Source organism: Calliphora vicina, chromosome 2 (assembly GCF_958450345.1).
Source record: "Calliphora vicina chromosome 2, idCalVici1.1, whole genome shotgun sequence".
Classification (NCBI taxonomy): Eukaryota; Metazoa; Arthropoda; class Insecta; order Diptera; family Calliphoridae; genus Calliphora; species Calliphora vicina.
The window spans coordinates 16,611,651-16,634,551 of record NC_088781.1 but is presented as its reverse complement, the minus strand read 5'-3'; the positions used below and the strand labels follow the sequence as shown (position 1 = coordinate 16,634,551).

Genomic DNA, 22,901 nt, shown 5'->3' with positions numbered 1-22,901 from the left:
GTTCCTAATATACCCGACTTTTTCCATTTCCGGGAAATATTAAAAAAAATCTGTCTATTCCTGCACAGAGAAAACAGATTCGTGCTAGCAACCGAATTTGTTGCCAATCGAATGGTTCTATCTTAGTGACCGAATTTTACAGTTGTGGCTACAATATTTTCGAAGGGGTAACAAAAGTTTGGTTGCTTCAACTGAAATTCTTCTTTATCAATTGACTTTCTGTTGTTAGAACTGACTAATTCTATGTGTGCAACCGAATCATTCGATTGGCAATTTGTTGCTATCACGAATCTGTGTGGGAATTTTTTAATACTAAATTATGCTAAAAATCTGTTAGAATTAATAAAATAATCTGTTAGAAATAAATAATATATTGGGTGTAAAAATGCTTCGAAAATGTCAAATTTTATTTAATGGGAAGTTTTTTTAGTTTGAAAAAAGTGCCGCTGAAGCACAACAATTACTCACAGAAGCTTATGCTGAATGGGTTTCATCGTTTTCAACATGAAAGAAATTGTTTGTGCGGTTCAAAAGTTGTGTGCGGTTCAAAAGTTGTGATGCGGTTCAAAAAGACGATTTTGCATAAACAATTTTAAACCGAATCATTACTTGTAATGAAAAATGGATCCAGGGAGGCACGGACAACCAGCCAAATCGACACCAAATCCAAATATACATGGCGCTTAGGTAATGCTCTGAATTTGGTGGGAGCAAAAGGGTCCTAGCTATTATGAGATATTAAAATCTGGCCAGATCATCACAAAGAACCTGTACCCAACGCAACAGATTTGTTGAAGCGAGCATTGGCCGAAAAACGCCCAGAATATGCGTCCAGACATGAAACCGTAATATTACATCATGACAACCCTAGGCCACATGTTTCAATACCTGTTAAAAACTATTCAGCATGAAGTTGTTGGGAAGTTTTGCTTTACCAGCTTTATAGTCCGGGCCTTGATCCGTCCGACTACTATTACTTTCGATCGCTGCAGAACGCTCTCTTCGGGGTACGCTTCACTTTAGAACAGAGTATCCGATATTGGCTTGATTCATACTTGGCCTCAAAAGATGAGCAGTTCATTTGGCTCGGAATCAAAATGTTGCCAGAATAATGGGAAAAGGTCATAACCAGGGAAACCAAAATATGCAAATGCATGTTTTTCCTGGTGAGTCTAATGAGCACATGGATAAGATATTTACACGTTTCAGAACTATTTAAGAATTTTGGCATCGATTTGTTAGTGCATATTTTTGCATATTTTACCCTTAAATACATATTTTTGCATATATTTGTTTTAAGAGCATATTTATGTCATATTTTGCGTTTTTAGAGCATATTTTACTGTTTAATAGCATATTTTGAGTTTATCAAAAACAAATTTTGTCTTACTTATTTTTCGCTGTTGTGTTGCAGGTTTTTACTTCCTTTCTTTAAAATTCAAAATTGAAAAATAGATGGCTTTTCACCAAAAAAAAAAAAAAATTAAAAAACTGAAATTTTTTTTAAAATTTAAAATAACAATTCGAAAAAAATTTTAATCCAAGAAATGAAAAAACTGGAAAAAAATTTTCACCTAAAAATATTTAAATTTTTTATTTTGAAGTATAATTAGGTGAAGGGTATATAAGATTCGGCACAGCCGAATATAGCTCTCTTACTTGTTTTAATATAAAATAAGCACTATTTTATAGCTCCATCTAAATATCAAATTTTAGTTCTAATTCAAACATAGAGAATTATACATAGAGACGAGACACTCCGATTTGTCAAACAAAAATACAACAAATAATATTTCTGATACAAGAACAAAATACATTGCCTAGCGTGTATTTTGTTGTTGCAAGAGATAGGTTTTTGACAACTGACTTAGGTTTTTGACAATTCCGTCTCGTCTCTATGTTACCCTATGAATTCAAACTTAACCGTTCTAAGTGTTAAAGAAATATTGTATTTTAAATTTGCTCCTGTAACATCAGTTGATGTCGAAAGAACATTTTCTATGTATAAAAATGTTTTCAGATCAATAGACAACGATTTTTATTTGAAAATTTAAGTAAATTTTTTTTGGTTAAAAATTATGTAAAAGTTTGTTTTTTTAAGAGCATATTTTTTAAATTTTAAGAGCATATTTTAAAGTTTTTACTGCATATTTAAAGCGCCTAAAACGCTTTTTTTAGAGCATATGTCCGGTTTCCCTGGTCATAACTAATAAAAGCCAATACTTTGAATAAATTTTTATTGTACAAATATTTCAAAATAAAAGCTAAAACTTTGAAAAAAATCCCGCATTTTTAAGTCATACAACCAATATAATGTGACTTTAAGAAGATAACTTATAAAGAAATTCTTGAAAATTTAAAAAAAAAAATATTCTCGGGAAATCTTTCCCAATTGGAAACCCTACTGGGGCAAAATCGAAATATTTTGAAAATAAATCTGTCATTTTTAATTGGCTGATCCGACTGACATGAAATTTTATATAGACAAAGCAGAGGAGTATTGTAGTTTAAGTTAAAACTTAAGACATACCCAACAGTCCCCTCAGAAAAGTCGCTGTTGAGTCCCAAAGTAGGGTAAATGCTTGTGCTTCCCTGCGGGTTCCAGCCTATGCATTTTTTGTCAATGTCTAGTTTTCGGAGGTTGTGACATATCTAACTCCATTTCCACTTTCTTATTTTTGTTTTAATAGGCTGCTGGTTTTCCTCCAAAGTTGGTTGTTGGCTATTGTTGTAGGCCAGAAAATCTTTAAAATGTTCCATGTACAACAGAGTAGGTTTTATGTTGGAATTAAATAACACTATACAACAAAATCAATTTTTTTTTCCAAAATTACAATGTTCGACCAATAACTTTTGATAGAGGAGACAAAAACCAGACATGCATATCGGTGTTTTAAAAGTTTACATCTGAATTTCATTTGAGGGGGGGTTAAAGTTTCCCAACTCTGGCAAATTCTTATTGTTAATCGGCATAAGAAACCATGTGATCCTTACATTTTAGGTATAAAGTGTGTTCAGCAAATATATATACAATTTTACGGAGAAGATTTTTGTAGAATATGTTAACCCTCTAAATCCTCAAGGCATGGGTCTTTTTTGTCCTTTTTTTTAATGAACAAAAATACCATTAAAACATGGATTTAGGGGTTAAAATGTTCCGTAAAAATATTATCCGTGAAATTTTACTAAACTGGTGCATATTCCTATAAACGCACTTAATTTTTTTCTGTATTTTTGTTAGATCTTTGTTGTTCTCATCCAAAAGCTAAATTTAACTTTTTTAATGAGAGACAACATAACGGTACTTTTTGAAAGTAAACAAGTTTTTTTTCTTATTCTTGTTGTTTGCCTTAATTATGCGATCAAATTTTCTTGGTGCTATTTTAAGTGGAAGATTCGAATAAACGCAGACGTGAAATTTAGTTTTAAAAAAGTTACCAAAAATAAAATATTATCAATTTTATTTTTTTTCTACCATCTCAATTTACTGCAAAGATCAAGAATGTTCCAATAGAGAAATTGGACGTAAAATCAATCGTTCGGAAAGTGTGGTGCGAAATTTCTTGAAGAAAGATCAAAATTATGGAGTTCGCAAACCTACAAAGGGAAATACAAAACTAACAAAAAGACAACTTAATCTAATACAACAAGAAGCAACTCGCAACAAATTGAATTCCACACAAATAAAGAATAAATTGAATCTTCCAGTGACTTCCAAACACGTTGCACACATATTACGAAACGATGAAAACATAAAATGGAAAATGCCGAAATGTAAACCAATGCTAAAAAAGCGCCATAAAGAAAATCGTCTAAAATTCGCAAGAAAATATATGAAATGGACAGATGAGTGGAAAAAAGTAATTTTCTCTGACGTTTTCTGCAGTTGGCAAGTCGAAAATATGTTTTGTTCCAAAAAAAATGAATAGTGCGATTTATAACGAAACTGTTGGAAGATGCTCTTTTCTCATTTATGGATAAAAAAATGGATGAAGATTGCATATTCCAACAAGATAATGCTGCAATCCAGGTTTCTAAGCAATCAAAATCTTGATTTAATGAAAATGGCATTCCTCTGTTGGACTGGCCGGCTTGTAGTCCGAACTTAAACCCAATGGAGACCGTAAAGTTTATGCAAATAATGCCCAGAATGAAATCATACTGACTGTGACAGAGCTGAAACTAAGAATTAAACAAGTCTGGGAGGAAATTGATTCCGATCTGCTTAAAAAATTAGTGGAATCAACTCCAGAAACAATCCATAACAAAGGATCATCCACACATTATTAATAATGCTACAGTGGCCCATAAATTAAAGTGCGTTTATAGGAAAATACCCCTAAAAATGGCTGTTAAATAAATTAAGTACAAATGAATTTTTTTTGTAAACAATATTTTAAGTCAAGTCTTAACTAATTTAATAAACAAATTTGTAGCCCCCTAAATATGTTCTTGTTTAATTTTTACATTTTTTTTTTAAAAAAGTATTAATACACCTAATGGAAATAAGACACAACAAAAGAGAGCCTAAGGTTAATTTCGCATTTATTAAGAATTTTATTTTAAGGTACCCCAAAAATTTAGAAAAAAAAAATAGTTAAAATTTAACTAAAAATCACTAATATCTCTATAATTTTACCTTCGATAGCAAATTTGGATAGGAAGTATTCATTAATTACACTTTTTTAGCTCTAGGCAATTCCATTTCATTGCCGTACAATGCCCATCATATGTCAGCGATAAGCGAATGAATTCTTTTTAATTTATTGCGTTTTTAAATGGCACAAATTTACCAAATTTTCCATTTTGGCGTATTCAGGGACTTATAGTAAAATTTCACGGATAATATTTTTGCGGAAAATTTTAACCTCTTAAATTCCTGTTTTAATGGTGTTTTTTGGTCTTTTTTAAAAGAAGAAACTTTAAATCAGATGTAAACTTTCAAAACGCGGATACACGTGTCTTTTTTTTGTCTCCTCTATCAAAAATTATTGGTCGGTCCTTGTAATTTTTTTTGGTGTTGTACAGTATAATTTTATGTTTGGATATATCTTAGATATATCTATTAAATCCATCGATTAGGCCTATAAAACACGTTACAACGTGTGCTATTTATGTATATCTTATAGTTAGTTATACGCATTTAATAATTAAAAAAAAAAAAAAATTAAAATCTCACCCTACCTTAGCCCGGTCACAATATTTTTTACCAATTTCCTTTCATGTTACATAAACAATAAATAAAAATATCAAATGAAAAAAAATTGATTTTCACTTTTTTGGAAGTTCCTCCACTGCACGATCTAGGGATCAAACCATGATCACCAAAATCACGGGATGTATGGCATGTGTCACCTGTGTCTTAGATGCGTAAAAAGCCAAATTTGTCTTTAATGAATCTCTCAACGTGATCATGAAATGTCTCTCTCTCACAGTAGAGGGTTAATTTTTTTGGCATTAGCCAAAAAAGTAAAAAAAAAATACATTTTCGACAGCTCTACTCTTACAAATTAATTATAAATTTTAAAATTAACATACAAACAAAAAAAAAACGTTCATCATATTGTTTATAATTAAACAAAAAAAAAGATCAAGAAACAAATGTTCAAACGAAAGAAAAAAACTTGACAATGACACTGTTAAACAAACAAAAAGAGCAAAAAAAGAAATTCATCTATTTTATTAAAAATTGCAAATTGAAATGAAAAATTATTAAATAATCTTTTTGAACTGAGAACAAAAAAAAAATTCCCAAATTTATTATTCATTTGAAAATGTGCAGCTGTGTGCAGAATTTTATATGCACGTTTTTCATTCGATTTAATTTCGTTGCCTACTTTTCATTTGTGTTTTGCTCAATATGGCCAATTAATTTTGACTTCCTACTTCTTTCTGCCTCTCTCTCTCTGTTAAATATATTTGCAATTTTCATTTTGTTCATTATTACATATTTATTATTCTTATTTTTATTTGCTGTTATTGTTTAACTTACTTTCTTTGCTCATTTTTGTTTTTTTGTTTTTAATTTTTATTTCATTTCATTGTATTGCAGTTAAAACAAAGACTTACCGAAATTGAAAAATCATTTGCTGAGCATGAAATGAAAATCATGTCTGATAATTTACGCGAGGAATATGAAAGACAATTGGTTAATATCCGTCAACTGAGGCAATTGTATGAGGAAAGACAACGTGTGGCTGCAGCGGAATATGAAAATTTACAACGTTTAATATCGATTAAAAGAGATGAACTGGCACAGGAACAGGAAAAGTAAGTGAATGAAAAAAATTTAAAAAAATATCAAACATTTTTAAATAATAATAAAAATAGCATATTGCAATGATTAAATATAAATGATAGTTAAGAAATATGGGTTAATAAGGTAATATAAATTTAAGAATTTAAGTATAGGTTAATGACTGTTGTTAATATTAAAACAAATGAAATAAAATTAAAAATATTTTTAAAATTTTTTGTTAATCAAATGAAAACAGATTTAAGGATAATACATATGGGATATTTTGAACATTCAAGTTTAAGGGACTCGAAGAGGAGACCAATAAGAGAAATGCCTCAAATGATAATGTATTGGTGTCTCTTTATTACCCAGCGGGAAAAAATGATAGGACTTCAATTTGTAGGCCTTCTAAAAGGCATACTTACACATTCTAAAAGATCCGATACTCATTCCACCCTGCCTGCTCTTAGAAGGTGTTCAAGATTCATAGGGCTGAATCCCCTTCTAATAACAAGTGAGCTTGTTGGCTGCCAACAGCCCATCATAAGTAGGCCTTCTCTCAGCCCTCTAACAGCAGCGAGTATGCAAGGCCTTGGCTCGCAATGACACGCCGTGTAAAATTTAAATGATTTTGCAATGCGGCAAAATGATTTTGCAAGTCCTTGTGTCTGCAAAATGAGGCATTTAGGAAGGCCTCTTTACTGCATCTTTTTCCCGCTGGGTAACTGCTTTATTGAAAGCTTTCCCAGCAGTTCTATGAAATTGTCCCGAACTAGTGATTTACCTATCATTTAGGGTGACGACAAGTTACATAACTAGCTACGTTAGTAATTATTTTAACACGTCCATGTCCTAAGCAGAGGGCCAAGTGATCCTTTTGGATTACAATGATACTGTCTGATAGTTGGTGCGAAGTAGTCAACACATTGGATTCACATACCGGTTACACAGAGTCATTTACCTTACTAGCTATCTAAATGTTTTTTTGACCAGCTACATAACTAGTTATTTTAACTCTTTGCGGTTGGTTGGTCAGTTTACTAACCACATTTTCTATGGTCTTTAAAATATATATATTGTCATCTATTGCCATTTTTCTAAACAATTATATTTTTTGAAGTCATCGTTTATGATTTTTTGCAAAACTTTGCCGTCAGGGCGTAAATATATAAGATAAATATATTAATTTGAAAATATTGTAAAAATCAGTTTTTTAAAGAGACTTTCACGCATTCAATAAAAAAATCACAGAGTGTTTATTGTTCATCGAATTCAGTGTTACTTTGATATTTCGATTGATTGATCAGAAAATTTTCAATTTCAAAAAAATTTATACGAAACAAAAATTGTTATCATAGTTATTTTTAATGCCAACCGCCACTCAGAGGGATTTTGGTATCAAAAACCCTATTTTTCTACCACTCAATTTCAAAAATCAAATGATGCAGTATTGTAGTGAAATGTTTAAAGATGAAATGCGCACTTATAGTTTTAAGAAAAATTGTATTTTATTTTTTAAAAAATTTAAGTAAAGTCCATGCAAGAGTGTTAAGCAAAAATTTATATATGTATAATTTTCCTGATAATAGCATTTACCTTTAACATATTTGAAAAATATAGCATTTCTCCTTAAATAAAAATATGGAGATATCATAAACCGTTAAGAAGATATGCCCAAATCAAAAAGCCTCTAAAAATTATTTTCTTTTTGATTTTCCATGGAGCAAAAATTCTGTGGCCCCACTTTCCCCCAGCTAATGTTTTAATAAAATGAAAGGTGGAGGAGTCTTCTTTCGATTAAAAAAAATTAATTCTCGGAAGTTTTCGGAACAGGATGAAAACTTAACATTCTTTGTCGAATGATAGACGAAATATCAAAAAAATCTTATCTATGTATGGGTTTCATGGGCGGTGGGAAATTCGGCATGCATTCTTCTTTTATTTCAGCAAATATATGTGTCAAATTTCTAGACTTTCGCTTTGATAGGAAAAATTTTATGCGAAAAAATCGATTCGGTTTGTATGGGCGGTATGCGGTGGGCATGGACGATTTTAATAAAACTTAGCATGCGTGCTTTTATTGTTTCAGAAAATGTATGTGCAAAATTTATAGACTTTTGCTTTGGTAGGACAAATTCTATGCCAAAAAATCGGTTTGGATTGTATGGGCAGTGGGCGTGGACGATTTTGATAAAATTTCATGTTTTTCTTAATTCAGTCCATATAATTCTCGGTGGCAAATTTCAATGCTCTACGACCACTCCTTATAATTTTTGCACAAATTATAAGGAGTGGTCGTAAGCTAACCACTTCACTCCACAAAAAACCTTGGAATGGGGTGGTTTTTCCATGTTTAGATTAATTAAAGTAAAAATGCAATTGTTTTGATTTGAAATTTATACACAAAAAACGTGGCTGAAAGAGTTTGCTTGTAAACAAATCTTTCTCCGACTACTCTTAAATAGACTACTTTTGGTGGATAAAATATGTAACTACAATGCAAAATAAACGTTTAAAGTGACTACACTATAATTTACTAAGTGACGATCTCTTATTTCACGCTAGATTATCTGGGATGTCAATATATTTAAGCAAAAAGAAAATAAACTGATTGAGAATTATATATATCAACCACAATTTTTTATAAAACCAGTTTGTACGAATTACCTAGAGATACTTTAGTGACAATTGACTTCACGCTAGATTACCTGGGATATATAAAAAACTAATTGACTTTTCTCTGTACTACAAACGTACGTGTCAAATGACTCGAAATATATAAATTGGAGTTAGCCAATTGATTAGATATTAGTCACAGTTACTGTCTATAAGGGATACATTGACTACTTGCTTAACCTTCGCTTTACCAATACCACATCGATTTTATTGGTTTAACATTTTTTTTAATTTTGTTTCGATTTAAATGAAATTTGTACTCACTGAACAAATTCTAGAGTTCTATAGAATTTAATAGAACCATTTCAAACTTTTTATAAGGTTTTTTCAATTTTTTAAAATTTCGTTCGTCGCATATATTTATATATTTAAGTGTAGTTTCACCCGGGTGGGTATTGGTAAACCATGTACATAAAAAACCTTTGGTAAAGCGAAGGTTAACTGCTGGGTTGAATTCTGCTGAATGAAATGAGTGTATATTTTGAAACTTAGCTATGACCTTTTCCCATCTTTCTGGCAACATATGGATTCTGCGCCTAAAGATCTGCTCATCTTTTGAGAGGCCAAGAACGAATGAGGTCAATTTCGGATACTCTGTTCCAAAGTGGTGCGTATAACAGAGAGAGCGTTCTGCATCGATTGAAACAAATAGTAGTTCAATGGGGCACGATCTGGTTGTTCTTTTGCTAATGCTCGCTTCAAAGGAATCGGTTGCGTTCGGTACAGGTTCCCTGCGATGGTCTAGTCAGATTTCAGCAGCTTATATAGCTCCCACCAAATTCAGAGAATTGCCTTAGCGCCTTGGTGTCAATTCGGCTGATTGGCCGGGCTACACTTACGGTCTGTTACGCTTCGGGTTATTGTAATGGATCGGTGTAATGATTCGGTGCAAACATTATTTTATTTTATACCGTTCAAGCATAATTTCGGACATGCAAAATCGTCTTTCATGGTATCTAGGCTTCAATTCGTATGGTACCTAATTTCCCTGCTTTTGGAGGAATCCTGCTGCTCGCAAATGTTTTGAAATTTCTGCTTGAGTAGCTCTGCATCGATCGAAACAAATAGTAATTGGGCGGGGCAGGGTCTGGACTATAAAGCGGGTGAGGCAAAACTTCCCATCTACTTCATTCTATATACTTTTTAATAGGTATTGCCACATGTGGCCTAGCGTTGTCATGATGGAATATTACGGTTTCATGTCTGGCCGAATATGGGACATTTTTCGGCCAATACTCGATTCAAACGAATCAGTTACATTTGGGACAGGTTCCCTGAGATGATCTAGACATAATAGATATGACTCTTTTTCTCCCGCCTAATACAGAGCATTATCTCAGCACCATGGATATTTGGCTTTGGTGTCGATTCGGCTAGTTGGCCGGGCTTCACATATGATCCCTTACGCTTCGGGTTATTGTAATGGATCCATTTTTCATCTCAAGTAATGATTCGGTGCAAAAATGATTATATTTTACAGCGTTCAAGCATCATTTTGGATATTCAAAATCGTTTTTCAAGGTCTCTCGGCTTCAATTCGTATGATACCCAATTTATTAGATTTTGGATGAATTCTGCTGCTCGCAAACATTTTGAAATTGCTAATTGAGTAGCTCAAGGTCTAACAGATATTGGTAAGGCAAAAGAAGTCGAACAACTCTTTCGAAGAGCACCAAACAGTTTTGTGAGAAAATCAGTACGTAACGTTAAATGCTGTGATTCTTTTGTACGCAGAGCCAATGCTAATACTGACTTGTAATCGTGTAAAGTTCAGAAAGTTCCAGATCACAATGCTTTAAAGAGCTTATAAGCAAACGAACGAGCAAAAAAATTTAGGTAAAATTTTATAAAAAACTTATTATTTGCAGACTTTTCACAACTTCCGGGTCAATGATCAAGAATAATACCGAACAGAAAAACAAACAAAATTCCCCATTAAGATTCTTGCAGTTGTGCCAACAGAAGTCAATCATTTGTGAAATCAGGCACGATACAGGTGTATACAAAACTCCCGTTTTGTATACACGGAGTGTATACAAAAACGGGTTTTACCTTCCTTAAAACAACACAGAGTCCCTTCATATTTCTGGCCCGATTTGGCATCATGTCACTATGGAAAAAATGTACTTTAGTGGTATTCAAACAATAATGTCAATTTTGTACCACGGCAGGCAAATCCACCCAACTTTCCAGAACTTCGGCATGTGGAAAAAAATTTAAAGAACACAGGAAAAGTTTTCCAGGACATGACCTCAGAAACACCTCTACTCTGATTGTGTTAAATTTCATTACAGATATCTACACAGAGAAAACAGATTCGTAATAGCAACCGAATTTGTTGCCAAACGAATGATTCGGTTGCACACATAGAATTTTTCGGTTCTAGCTACAGATAATCAGTGTATAAAGAAGAATTTCGGTTGAAGCAACCAAACTTTTGTTACCCCTTCTAAAATTGTGTAGCCACAACTGTGAAATTCGGTCACTAAGGCAGAATCATTCGATTGGCAACAAATTCGGTTGCTATTACGAATCTGTTTTCTCTGTGTACTACCAAATTATTTTCAAAATATAATATTTCTTAACCACTGTGCAAGTAGAGTACTTTTCTTTTAGAAAATTGTTCTTCTAATTAATCTTTTAGTTTCATTAAGATTCTAAAGCTCTTTTCAAAATGCTCTAATTACAAAATGTCATGTTCTTCAAAAATATTTTATACAAAAATTCTCCTAAAAATCTAATCTATTTTTAAAACAATAATCAAATTCATGCCTCACGCGACTTTATCTACAAGAAAAAAAATTTATATAATTTTAAAGCTCTATATTCCCTCATTTTTGTTTCACTTGGAAATTGTTTTATATTTGAATGTTTTTTTTACATTTTTTTTCCTAAAAATTATGTAAAAAATATTTTTGATGTTTTTTTTAAAAAAAATGTGTGAAATTACACATGCACATGCTGTGAGGGGGTTTGTGTATGTAAATACAACATTCATATAATGGCCTAAACGATTTTTTTTTGGTAGAAAAAATAAAACCAAAAAAAAATAAAGAAAAACAACAAAATCAGTTTAGAATAAAATGGCATAGAATACAACATGAATATCAAATATTGTAGACAAAAACAAGAGAAAATTGTTTAAAATAAAAAAAAAATACCCAGTCGAAACATTTTTGGATTTTAACAGTATGTCAAGCATAAAAGCGGGAAATCGTGGGCAGGAGAATGGATCACATACATATAAAGAATTTTTCTCATGTTTATTTTTTTTCGCGTAAATAACATTTTGTTGGTGTTTTTTATATCAACCAACAAAAATATGTGAGCATATTGATTTTGTCCATCTATTTGTAACACAACAAAATATTTATCGCAGATCTACAAAAGTATATTGATACAAAATTACAACAGTTTGAATTTAACGGTCTGTAACGGTTGATTGCAACATTCATCATATTTTTAAACATGTCCATCAGTAAAAACTTCTACTTAGCTTTAAAAGCTTTAGATGATTATTGTGTTGGATTATTCATGAGACTTCTAGAAGATTATGCTGTGTATATAAATAGTAGCATCGAGTTTTGTGTGTCAGTTAACATATCGTAGGCGCTGTTATAGTTGTTGAGCTGTTGAGAATTATAAAATGTATGTATTAAAAGAGAGTGACTATTGAAATTGTTGTGTAAGTTTAAATAAATAAAGAGTTGTAACAATTTGTAAACTACTTATCGCTTTTATTTTCAATTAAAAGAACCGTTTTTAAAAGGTAAAAACGTAAAAATATATACGTTTGTGGGTCTTTATAAAATTCTAAGACGGTCTAGCTATGCCCGTCCTTATGTCTGTCTGTTAAAGTCACGATAGCGCCTACAGGGGAGAGGGAATGAAATCTGTTAAAAATAAATATCAGTATTATATTGGAAGGTGGGTATATAAGATTCGCCACAGCCCAATATAACACTTTTACTTGTTTTTTTCTATTAAAAGAAAAACACACATGCGGAAATTTTTGTTTCTGTTGTTTGATTTTCGTAAAAAACTTTCACTTATTGCAGCCTGGTGTAAATTTGTTCATTTTTTTCTTATTGTTATTGTTGGAAATTGTTGTTGTTGGTTTTTTGTGGAAGGAAAATAAAAACAACAATAACAAATAAATAAACAAAACATGTGGTGTTTTTAAAACTAAAAGTTTTAATTTTTGTTATTTTTACACTTGCTCTCTTTTACTACTCCAGCTTTTATATTTTAACTCACACATGTAATAAAGATTAGGGGTTCCAAGTGCTAACAATTTGCATAAACTTTAGGTAAAGTTATAATGATTAAACCTCGGAACTAAAAAGTCTTCAATATTCAATTTAAACACAAATTTCTGGTTTCAATATTGAAAAAATAATGATAATCTGTGATCACCTCTATTTTACACCAAAAATCGAGTTGTATATGAAAAACCTAAAATTGGATGTAGATCCTTAAATAGTGGCCCAATCGGAAAAATATTGATAATCTGTGATCACCTCTATTTTCCGCTAAAAATCGATTTTTATATGAAAAACCTAAAATCGACCGTAGATCCTTAAACAGTGGCCCAATCGTATGATAATCTGTGATCACCTCTATTTTCCACCAAAATCGATTTTTATATGAAAAACCTAAAATCGGCGTTAGATCCTCTATTTTCTGTCAAAAATCGAGTTTTATATGAATAACCTAAAATTGACTGTAGATCCTTAAATAGTGGCCCAATCGTTAAAATAATTATAATCTGTGATCACCTCTATTTTTCGTCAAAAATTGAGTTTTATATGAAAAACTTAAAATCGACTGTAGATCCTTAAATAGTGGCTTAATCGTAAAAATATTGATAATCTGTGATCACCAAAATTGTCCACTAAAAATCGACTTTTATATAAACAACTTAAAATCGGCTGTTTATCCTTAAATAGTGGCTCCATCGACAAAATAATGATAAGCTGTGATCACCTCCATTTTCCACAAAAATTCGATTTTTATATGAAAAACCTAAAATCGACTGTTGATTCTTTAATAGAGGCCCAATCATGAAAATAATGATAATCTGTGATCACCTCTAATTTCCACCAAAAATCGATTTTTATATGAACAAGTAAGAGAGCTATATTCTGTGCCGCATCTTATATACCCTTCACCAAATTATACTTTAAAATACATTTTTTTAAATATTTTTGTGTAAACAAAATTTAATTTTTTTTAATTGTTTTTCAAAATTTTTTTTTTAAATTGTTTTTAAAAAAAGTTGTTTCCAAATTTTTTTTTATTTTTTTTTTTGGAAAAAAAATGTATGACAAAAAAAATTTTTTGATGTAAAAAATTCGGGTTTAAAAATATTTTTCCCGATTTTGGTCCAACTTACTATAGCCTTATCTACATCGTTGCAATGGACTTTGAAATATCTTTCATTAGATATCCATATTGTCTATATTAATGACTTAGTAATCCATATATAGATCAAAAATAGGTCAAACATCGAGGTTGTCCCGGTTTTTTGTTCATATCTCCGTTATTTATGGACCGGTTTTGCTGATTTTAAATAGCAAACTTCTCGAAAGCATGTCTGACAGAATTATTGAAGATTTGGATCCCGAAGATATCTGGGGTCTTCAGAAAATTGATTTCAACAGACAGACGGATATGGCTTAATCGACTCCGCTATCTATAAGGATCCAGAATATATATACTTTATAGGGTCGGAAACGAAAAATGTAGAAATTACAAACGGAATGACAAACTAACAAACCTTCTCACGAAGGTGAAGGGTATAAAAAAATAAAATCGGCCATAGATTGTTAAATAGTGGCACAATCGTAAAAATAATGATCACATCGAATTTCCACCAAAAATCGATTTTTATATGAAAAACCTCAAATCGATTGTAGATCCTTAAATAGTGGCGCAATCGTAAACATAATGATAATCAGTGATCACCTCGAATTTCCACTCGAGTTTTATATAAAAAACCTAAAATCGGCTGTAGATCCTTAAATAGTGGCCCAATCGTAAAAATAATGATAATCAGTGATCACCTTGAATTTCCACCAAAAATCGATTTATATATAAAAAACCTAAAATCGATTGTAGATTCTTAAATAGTGGCCCAATCGTAAAAATTATGAAAATCTGTGATCCCTCTATTTTCCACAAAAAATCTTTATTTATTTTCCGTCATAAATCGAGTTTTACATGAAAAACCTAAGATTTGCCTCATCAAAATAAAGAATTTAAAATTGTTTTACAAATTTTGTGGAAAAGTTGAAATTGCCAATAATTCCATGATCACTATGGGGCAAACCCTAAAATCGCTTTTGCCATTATTATTTTTATTATATACAACAAACCCTATAAAAATACTTCATGAAAAATTTTTTTTTTTTCAAATAACTGATGAACATCTGTCATTCCGTTCCAATTTCAATAGCAGAGTTTATATTTTTTTTGCAGTTCACTCCTGCTATTGTTGCTCTATTTAAATGACAATATATATTGACCTTATTTTAATGCTTTTTATTTGGTTTATTGTGGTAGTTTTGTGTTTGAGTGTGGCTCTGTATGTATTTAATTTAAACTATAGAAAATGCTATAGTTTCCAAATCAATTTTCTCTCAATCAATTCAATTTTATAGCCTTTGTATTAGTTTAATTTAATTATACTTACTTTTCATATACATACACCCTTTTGGTGTCCTGTAGAAATTTTCTTTGCTAAAATTACATTTAATTTTATTACAAGAATTTGTTCGTTTTTTTTGTATGTTTTGTTTTCATTTTACTGGTTGAGTCGTAAATGTGTAACTAAAATCAACTTGGAGAAATAAAATTTTGTAGCAGCAAAACATGTAAAAGTAAAAGAAATAGCAACTAACTATTATTGAAACGAGAAATAACTAACAGATTTGTGTAAATTTTAAGTTTGTCGTACGAAATTGTCTTGCTCTAGAGTTTTTAGTTGTAATTTTTGGGAATTTCCAAACTACTACACAGACATTTAAAATAATACTTATGCAGTTGTAAAAAAAATTATGTATGTATTGCTGTGTGTGTGTGTAGACAAAAGCACGATTGAAAATCAATCTAAATCAAATTAAACACTTAAGAACAGTAACAAAGTTAGTACGAGTAGTTGTTAAAAAGGGAGCTAAATTAATTTTGGTTAAAAAATAATAGATTGAATCTATAGATATATTTTTACACAAACACATGGAGACACATCCCAGCAGTTTTACAAGTATTCAATATAACCCATTTAGACAGTCATCTTTACTAATGTCTCATTATTTGGCTGACTTCAATTTATAATTTTTGGCAATCAGTGAAATGGTTACTCTATATATCCCTGGTAATCTAGCGTGTAGTCAATTGTCACTTTAGTGTCTCTAAGTAATCTGGAGTGTAGTTAATTTAAACTAGCGTGGAGTCAATTGTCTCTTTAGTGTCTCTTAGTAATCTAAACTGTAATCACTTTAAACTAACGTGGAGTCTATTGTCACTTTAATGTCTCTAAGTAATCTAGAATGTAGTCAATTTAAACTAGCGTAGAGTCTATTGTCACTATAGTGTCTCCTAGTATTCACGAGTGTTGTCACTTTAAACTGGCGTGGAGTAAATTGTCACTCAACTGTCCCCAAGTAATCAAGGGTGTAGTCACTTTAATTTTTTTGGAAGTAGTTATTTATTCCATCTAGTCAATTCTGAAATTGGTCAAAATTACTAGTTCCGGACAGTCAACCAGAACTGTTGGGATATATACAGCCAGACTGGAATTTGTTTGTATGTATTCTAATGCAAACATTGCATACACAAATTTAGAAACATTTTAGCAAAAAATCGACCACAAATCTAATCAATGATTGTTCCAACGCACAGTGATTATAGAAAAATTGTTAAATTGAAAAAAAAAAGTTTCGGGTGTAGAGACCTCAACTGGGCGTTCAGATCATTCGGTATCTTTCGTGCTTGTTCGTCCACAACGAAATTCAGTAAACAAATTCTTACCATTGAAATTGATGGTGCAGAGTTCCCATGGTATTTATCAAGCTTAGTCTTGGTTTGAGTGATGTTTTTTTTTCCGCAAATAATAGTTATAACAGGAGTCAGCTTACAGATGCCTGTTGACATTTAAGAGGCGGGAAATTCAAAAAGTCAAAGACTTATTGACCCGCCCTTGTACATTTCGATCAAAGACAAGGCATTTCAAGCTTAATCTTGGTTTGAACGATGTTTCTTTTCCGCCAAAAATAATTATAGCAAGTGTCAACTGACAGATGCCTGTTGACAGTTAAAATGTGGGAAATTCAGAAAGTCAAGGAGTTATTGACCCGCCTTGTACATTTTGATCAAAGGCAAGGCATTGCAAAAGGTTTATAACATAAGGCTGTCAGAGGAAAATTAACCTAAAACTAAATATATATTATGAACACTTAAAACATTTTGTTTAAACTTTCTTCTGCTCCACAGTACTTTATATCCCCACCCCCAAAAAAAAAAATAATAAAACTCAAACTCATCAATGCTGATGATCACCATCAACAAATAAAAATCATACAAAAACATTTTAAAGTGTTTGTAATTTTATAGCAAACAATTTTGCGTAAATTTAAATTATCAACAAAATTGATTAAAAAAAACTTTATGATGATGGTGGGGCTTCAAAGTACTCAATATATATAAAAGAAATTCGGCAGTAAAGTGTAAAAAGGGGGAAACAAAAATAAACAAATTAGATTAAAATATAATAAAAGTAATTTGAAAGTAACTAAATATGATTAAAATATAAAAAATAACAAAGATTTGAAATTTATTAAAACAAAAAAAAATAAAACAATGAAAAAAGTTAAGGTTTGGTTTAACACAAAACATCAAGTTAATTTTAAAGCTAAATTGAAGTTTTAGATTGACAGTGCTTTACATAATTTTTAATCAGTAAACTATCTTGTATTCCACTTAAATTTTTAAAACACAAAATTCGATACTCAAATATTCCTCTGCTATTTTGTAACGACTCCAACGAGATTTTGTGTATTTCTAGTTGTGTAGAATGAAGATTACTAGCTGCTGTTCTAATTTTCAATTACAAAATTGAATTAGTTTCTTTATGGTGTTAAAAAAAGTTATTTATTTCTTTATATGGTTATATTTTTACAATCAAGAACGCGACATTTGCAGGCTTTGCAAGTGAATAATAAAGAAATCTTAATTATTTTTGTTTCCATTGTTACATAACATTTTAATAGCACAAAAATGGGATCAAGAACGCGACACAAATGTAGAACTCGTTTTCGGCTACATATATACAAATCTTTGTGACCTTCAGTCAATAGTTGTCACGTGAAGATATTTCTATTTGTTGTTTTATAACTGTTAATAAGATTTAGCACGCGACATATTTTTCCATTACGTTTAAAATAAGGATTAGTTTTAGGCTGCATCAATAAAAATTAGTGTGGCTGTCTATCGATAGTTTCATGTGGAAATATTTGCATTTTGTATAATATTTAATAAGATTTAGCACGCGACATATTTTTCAGCAAAAAAAAAAACAACACACATACTTTTTATATATCATCTAAATAATAAAAACATTTGTCTTTTTAAAAAAAATACACTTACGATAGTGAACGCGACATACCATGAAAATCAAAATAAAATGATTATTATTATTTTAGATAAAGCCACAGAATTAAATTGTTCAGTCACCTGATTAGAGCAAAAGCGGATTACTAAAAACAAACGACGATTTAGATAAATGAACGCGACATTAGAACATGTTCAAATGGAAAATTTACTTTTGTATGACTCTAAAACATTTAAAAATATTTTTGTAATTCTCTTATCTAACTAAAACTAAAGTTAGGTAGGAGAATTCCAAAAATATTTTTAATTCTGTAGGTCAAATTCTATTCGGTGTATGACTTAAAAATACGGGATCTTTTAAAAATTTTTAGCTTTTATTTTGAAACATTTGTATAAAATAAATTTATTCAAAATATTGGCCATTGTTTGCTATGACCTTTTCTCATCTTTCTGGAAACATATGGATTCCGAGCCAAAAGAACTGCATATCTTTTGAGGCCAAGATCGAATCGAATAGCTACTCTATTCCAAAGTGAAGCGTATCAAAGAGATAGGGTTCTGTATCGATCGAAACAAATAGAGTCGGACTGGGCACGGTCTAGACTATAAAGCGGGTGAGGAAAAACTTCCCAACCACTTCATTCTAAATACTTTTTAACAGGTATTGCAATATGTGGCCGAGCGTTGTTATGATGGAATATTACGGTTTCATGTCTGGCCATTTTTCGGCCAATGCTTGCTTCAAATAAATCAGTTGCGTTCGATACTGGTTCCCTGTGATGGTCTAGTCAGTTTTCAGCAGCTCATAATAGATAGGACCCTTTTCGTCCCACAAAATACAGAGCATTACCTTAGCGTCATGGCTATTTGACTTTGCTATCGATTACACGATCTCACGATCTCTTCCATTATCGTAATGGATCCATTTTTCATTTCAAGTAATGATTAGGTGCAAAAACGATTTTCTTTTATAGCGTTAAATCATCATTTCGTACATGTAAAATCGTCCATCAAGATCTCTCTTCTTCAATTCGTATGTTACCCAATTTCCCTGCTTTTGGATGAATTCTGCTGCTCGAAAACATTTTGAAATTGCTGCTTGAGTAGCTCACAATGATTTTACAAGCTCTTGTTGAGTTTTACAACAATCTTCAATTCTTGGTCTTCCAACTTTTTTGGCTGTCGTGTGCGATCTTTGTCTTCTGAGGCAAATGGCATGATGTGACAATGTTTGGTGCGACATTAATCACCATTTTACACAGTTCAATTTTAGCAGGCTCAAAATTATGTGCTACCAATTTGGTTATGTTCCTTGGATATTGTTAAAATGGAGAATTTAATTGAGTTGTATCCAGCATTGCCATCATATATGATATACCGGGCATATTTGAAGAGCACGGCATGACTTGACAATGTTTAGTGTGACAATTGTCGCTCTGTTAAACGACATTTCAACATTTACTGCTACAAAACTCTGTGTTAACGAAATTAGTTGTGCAAAACTAGAGTTTAAACCTTTACATAATTGTAGTTTTTTATATTTTGAAATTTGCCAGTATACAGAATTTAATGAAGTATTAATATTAGTTTTTAGTCTTCTTATATTTTATTAACAATTTTTATTATTTTCCAAATTTCAGCTGACCTTTTCTTCCTTGAAAAAAATACTTTTCCTTCTTAATAATAAACAAAATGATTTCCTTCTATTTCCAGATCGAAAAACCTGGAAGAACGTAATCAAAATTTGATGCAAGAAATTGAGACAGCCAACAATGAATTGGCGTGTCTGCGTGATGAATGTAAAGAGCACAAGTTTGAAAAGGCCGCTTTGAAGGAAGAAATAGGAGCTGTTAATACGGTAAGAATGAATACAGAAATTGTTGCAAAATAAAAAGTTTAACATACATTATAAACATATAAAAAAACACTTACAACCACAGAGAAAATTAAATCTTTTCTACATAAATGACAGTGAGTTTTTTTGGGAATTGGGCAAAAAATTTAACACTTGTGTCAGCTACATCTACCAAAAGGAAAAATTAAATAAAAGTTAGTTTTAGTAAGTGGTGATGACGAATTTTGTCAGAGCTACATTCAGAAATCTTGGTAATAATGATATCTTTCAAATCAAAAGTTTTTAATACTAAAACTCTTTTAAGTCATGCCTCTATAAAGAACCGTTAAGATCATCTTTTGTATTTTGGAAAGAAAAATAATCCATTTTCGTAACATTTCATGGCAGTTTTAATATTTTTGTAATAAAATTTTTAAAAATTTGAAATAATTTTATTGTATGTTGAAAAATTATTTCAAATCTCAGATCTATAAATAGCAGCTTTGAATATAATTTTTTTCCTAAATCAAACTTCAAGATTTTAATATGATTTATTTAGTATGCAAATCCATTTCCTTTTTCCGGTATGACTTTCGATCCTCTCAATAATTTTGGTTCAAAATTAAATTTTCTAAGAAAAATTTTAAAATTTTTTGAAATGTTACATATGCCTCGAACCACCTCTCGAATTTATCTATAGGTACTGCCAACTTTGTGGCAAAATAAATAAACTTATGAATTTGTTTATCAAGTCCTTTTGCCTTTTATGCACAGAAACACATGCTCACTCCCTTCCTTTATGCAAACAGCCAAACTCATACACTCCAACAAATAGAGAAAAAGAAAAAGTTGAAAAAAAAGTGAATTGAAAACCAAACATATTTACTAAACTTTGTCTTATACAAACACTTTACGAACATCCTCCTAATTCTAATAATATTTCCATACTCCTGCACATATAAACAGCAAAAAATAAAAAATAAAAGGAATCAAAAGTTTTTCTCTATATGAAATATTCCTGTTTTCTAACCAACCAACAGTTTTTTCTGAATGGGCTTCAAAAACTCACATTCATTCACAAAAACACACAGATAGTCACCGTAATATGAATTTTTTTTATTCTAAAAAAAGCCCGGCTGTTTTAAAAATAATAATTTTCAAGTTTATTTAACTTAAACAATATACTAGTTACCTTTGTGTCTACTGGTATTTATAAAAGTAGTGTATTCACTGATTTCTTTTTAAAATCAATATAATTTATTGGTTATCCTCTCTACTTAAAAACTTCACCATTTCCAATTATATTTCAGAAATTTCCAATTGTATTTCAGAATTTTCTAACAGAATTTCAGAATTTTTCATTTGTATTTCAGAATTTCCTAATTCATTTCCGAAATTTCCAATTGTATTTCAGAAGTTTCTAATTCAATTTCAGAAATTTCCAATTATATTTCAAAATTTTCCATTTGTATTTCAGAAAATTCTAATAGCAATGCCAATGGAAATTTCTGAAACGCAAATAGAAAATTCTGAAACACAAATAAGAATTTCTGAAATACAATTCGAAAATTAGGAATTACAATTAGAAAATTTTTGAGTATAAATTAAAACTTCTGAAATACTATAACAATTTTCAAGTTTATACAACTTAAACAATGTACTAGTTACCTTTCTGTCCACTGGTATATGTAAAAGTAGTGTATTGACAGTTTACTTTTCAAAACCAATATATTTGATTGGTTTTCCTCTCCCTTTAAAAACTACCCCATTTAAAATTGTATTTCAGATGTTTCCAATTGAATTTCAGAAATTTCCAATCATATTTCAGAATTTTCTGATTCATTTCCGTAATTTCCAATTGTATTTCCGAAGTTTCTAATTGAATTTCAGAAATATCTAATTGTATTTCAATTTCAGAAATTTCCAATTATATTTCAGAACTTTTTAATTGCATTTCAGAATTTTCCAATTGTATTTCAGACATTTCCATTTGAATTTCAGAAGTTTTAATTTATACTCAAAAAATTTCCATTTGAATTTCAGAAGTTTTAATTTATACTCAAAAATTTTCTAATTGTCATTCAGAATTTTCAAATTGTATTTCAGAATTTTCTAATTGTCATTCAGAAATTTCCATTTTTATTTCAGAAATTCTAGTAGCAATACCAATGGAAATTTCTGAAATACATATAGAAAATTCTGAAATACAAATAGGAATTTCTGAAATACAATTTGAAAATTCTGAATGACAATTAGAAAATTTTTGAGTATAAATTAAAACTTCTGAAATTCAAATGGAAATTTCTGAAATACAATTATTGGAAAATTCTGAAATGCAATTAAAAAGTTCTGAAATATAAATGGAAACTTCTGAAATATAATTGGAATATTCTGAAATACAATTTGAAAATTCTGAAATATAATTAGAAATTTCTGAAATTCAATTAGAAACTTCTGTAATACAATTGGAATTTTGACTACTTAAATATCACACTATTTACTTTTGATTCTACTGGTATCCTTTAAAGTATCCAGTGGTTAACG

General features: G+C 30.5%; 1 protein-coding gene across 1 annotated transcript in view; it reads left to right on the top strand.

Annotated features, from left to right (window-relative positions):
• Positions 1 to 22,901, top strand: part of LOC135951967 (227 kDa spindle- and centromere-associated protein) — a 49,317-nt gene that overhangs the window by 11,354 nt on the left and 15,062 nt on the right. Inside the window, exons 2-3 of the mRNA XM_065501728.1 lie at positions 6,053 to 6,270; positions 20,237 to 20,381. Of these exons, the coding sequence (XP_065357800.1) occupies positions 6,053 to 6,270; positions 20,237 to 20,381 (363 nt within the window). The remainder of the gene's footprint in view (positions 1 to 6,052; positions 6,271 to 20,236; positions 20,382 to 22,901) is intronic.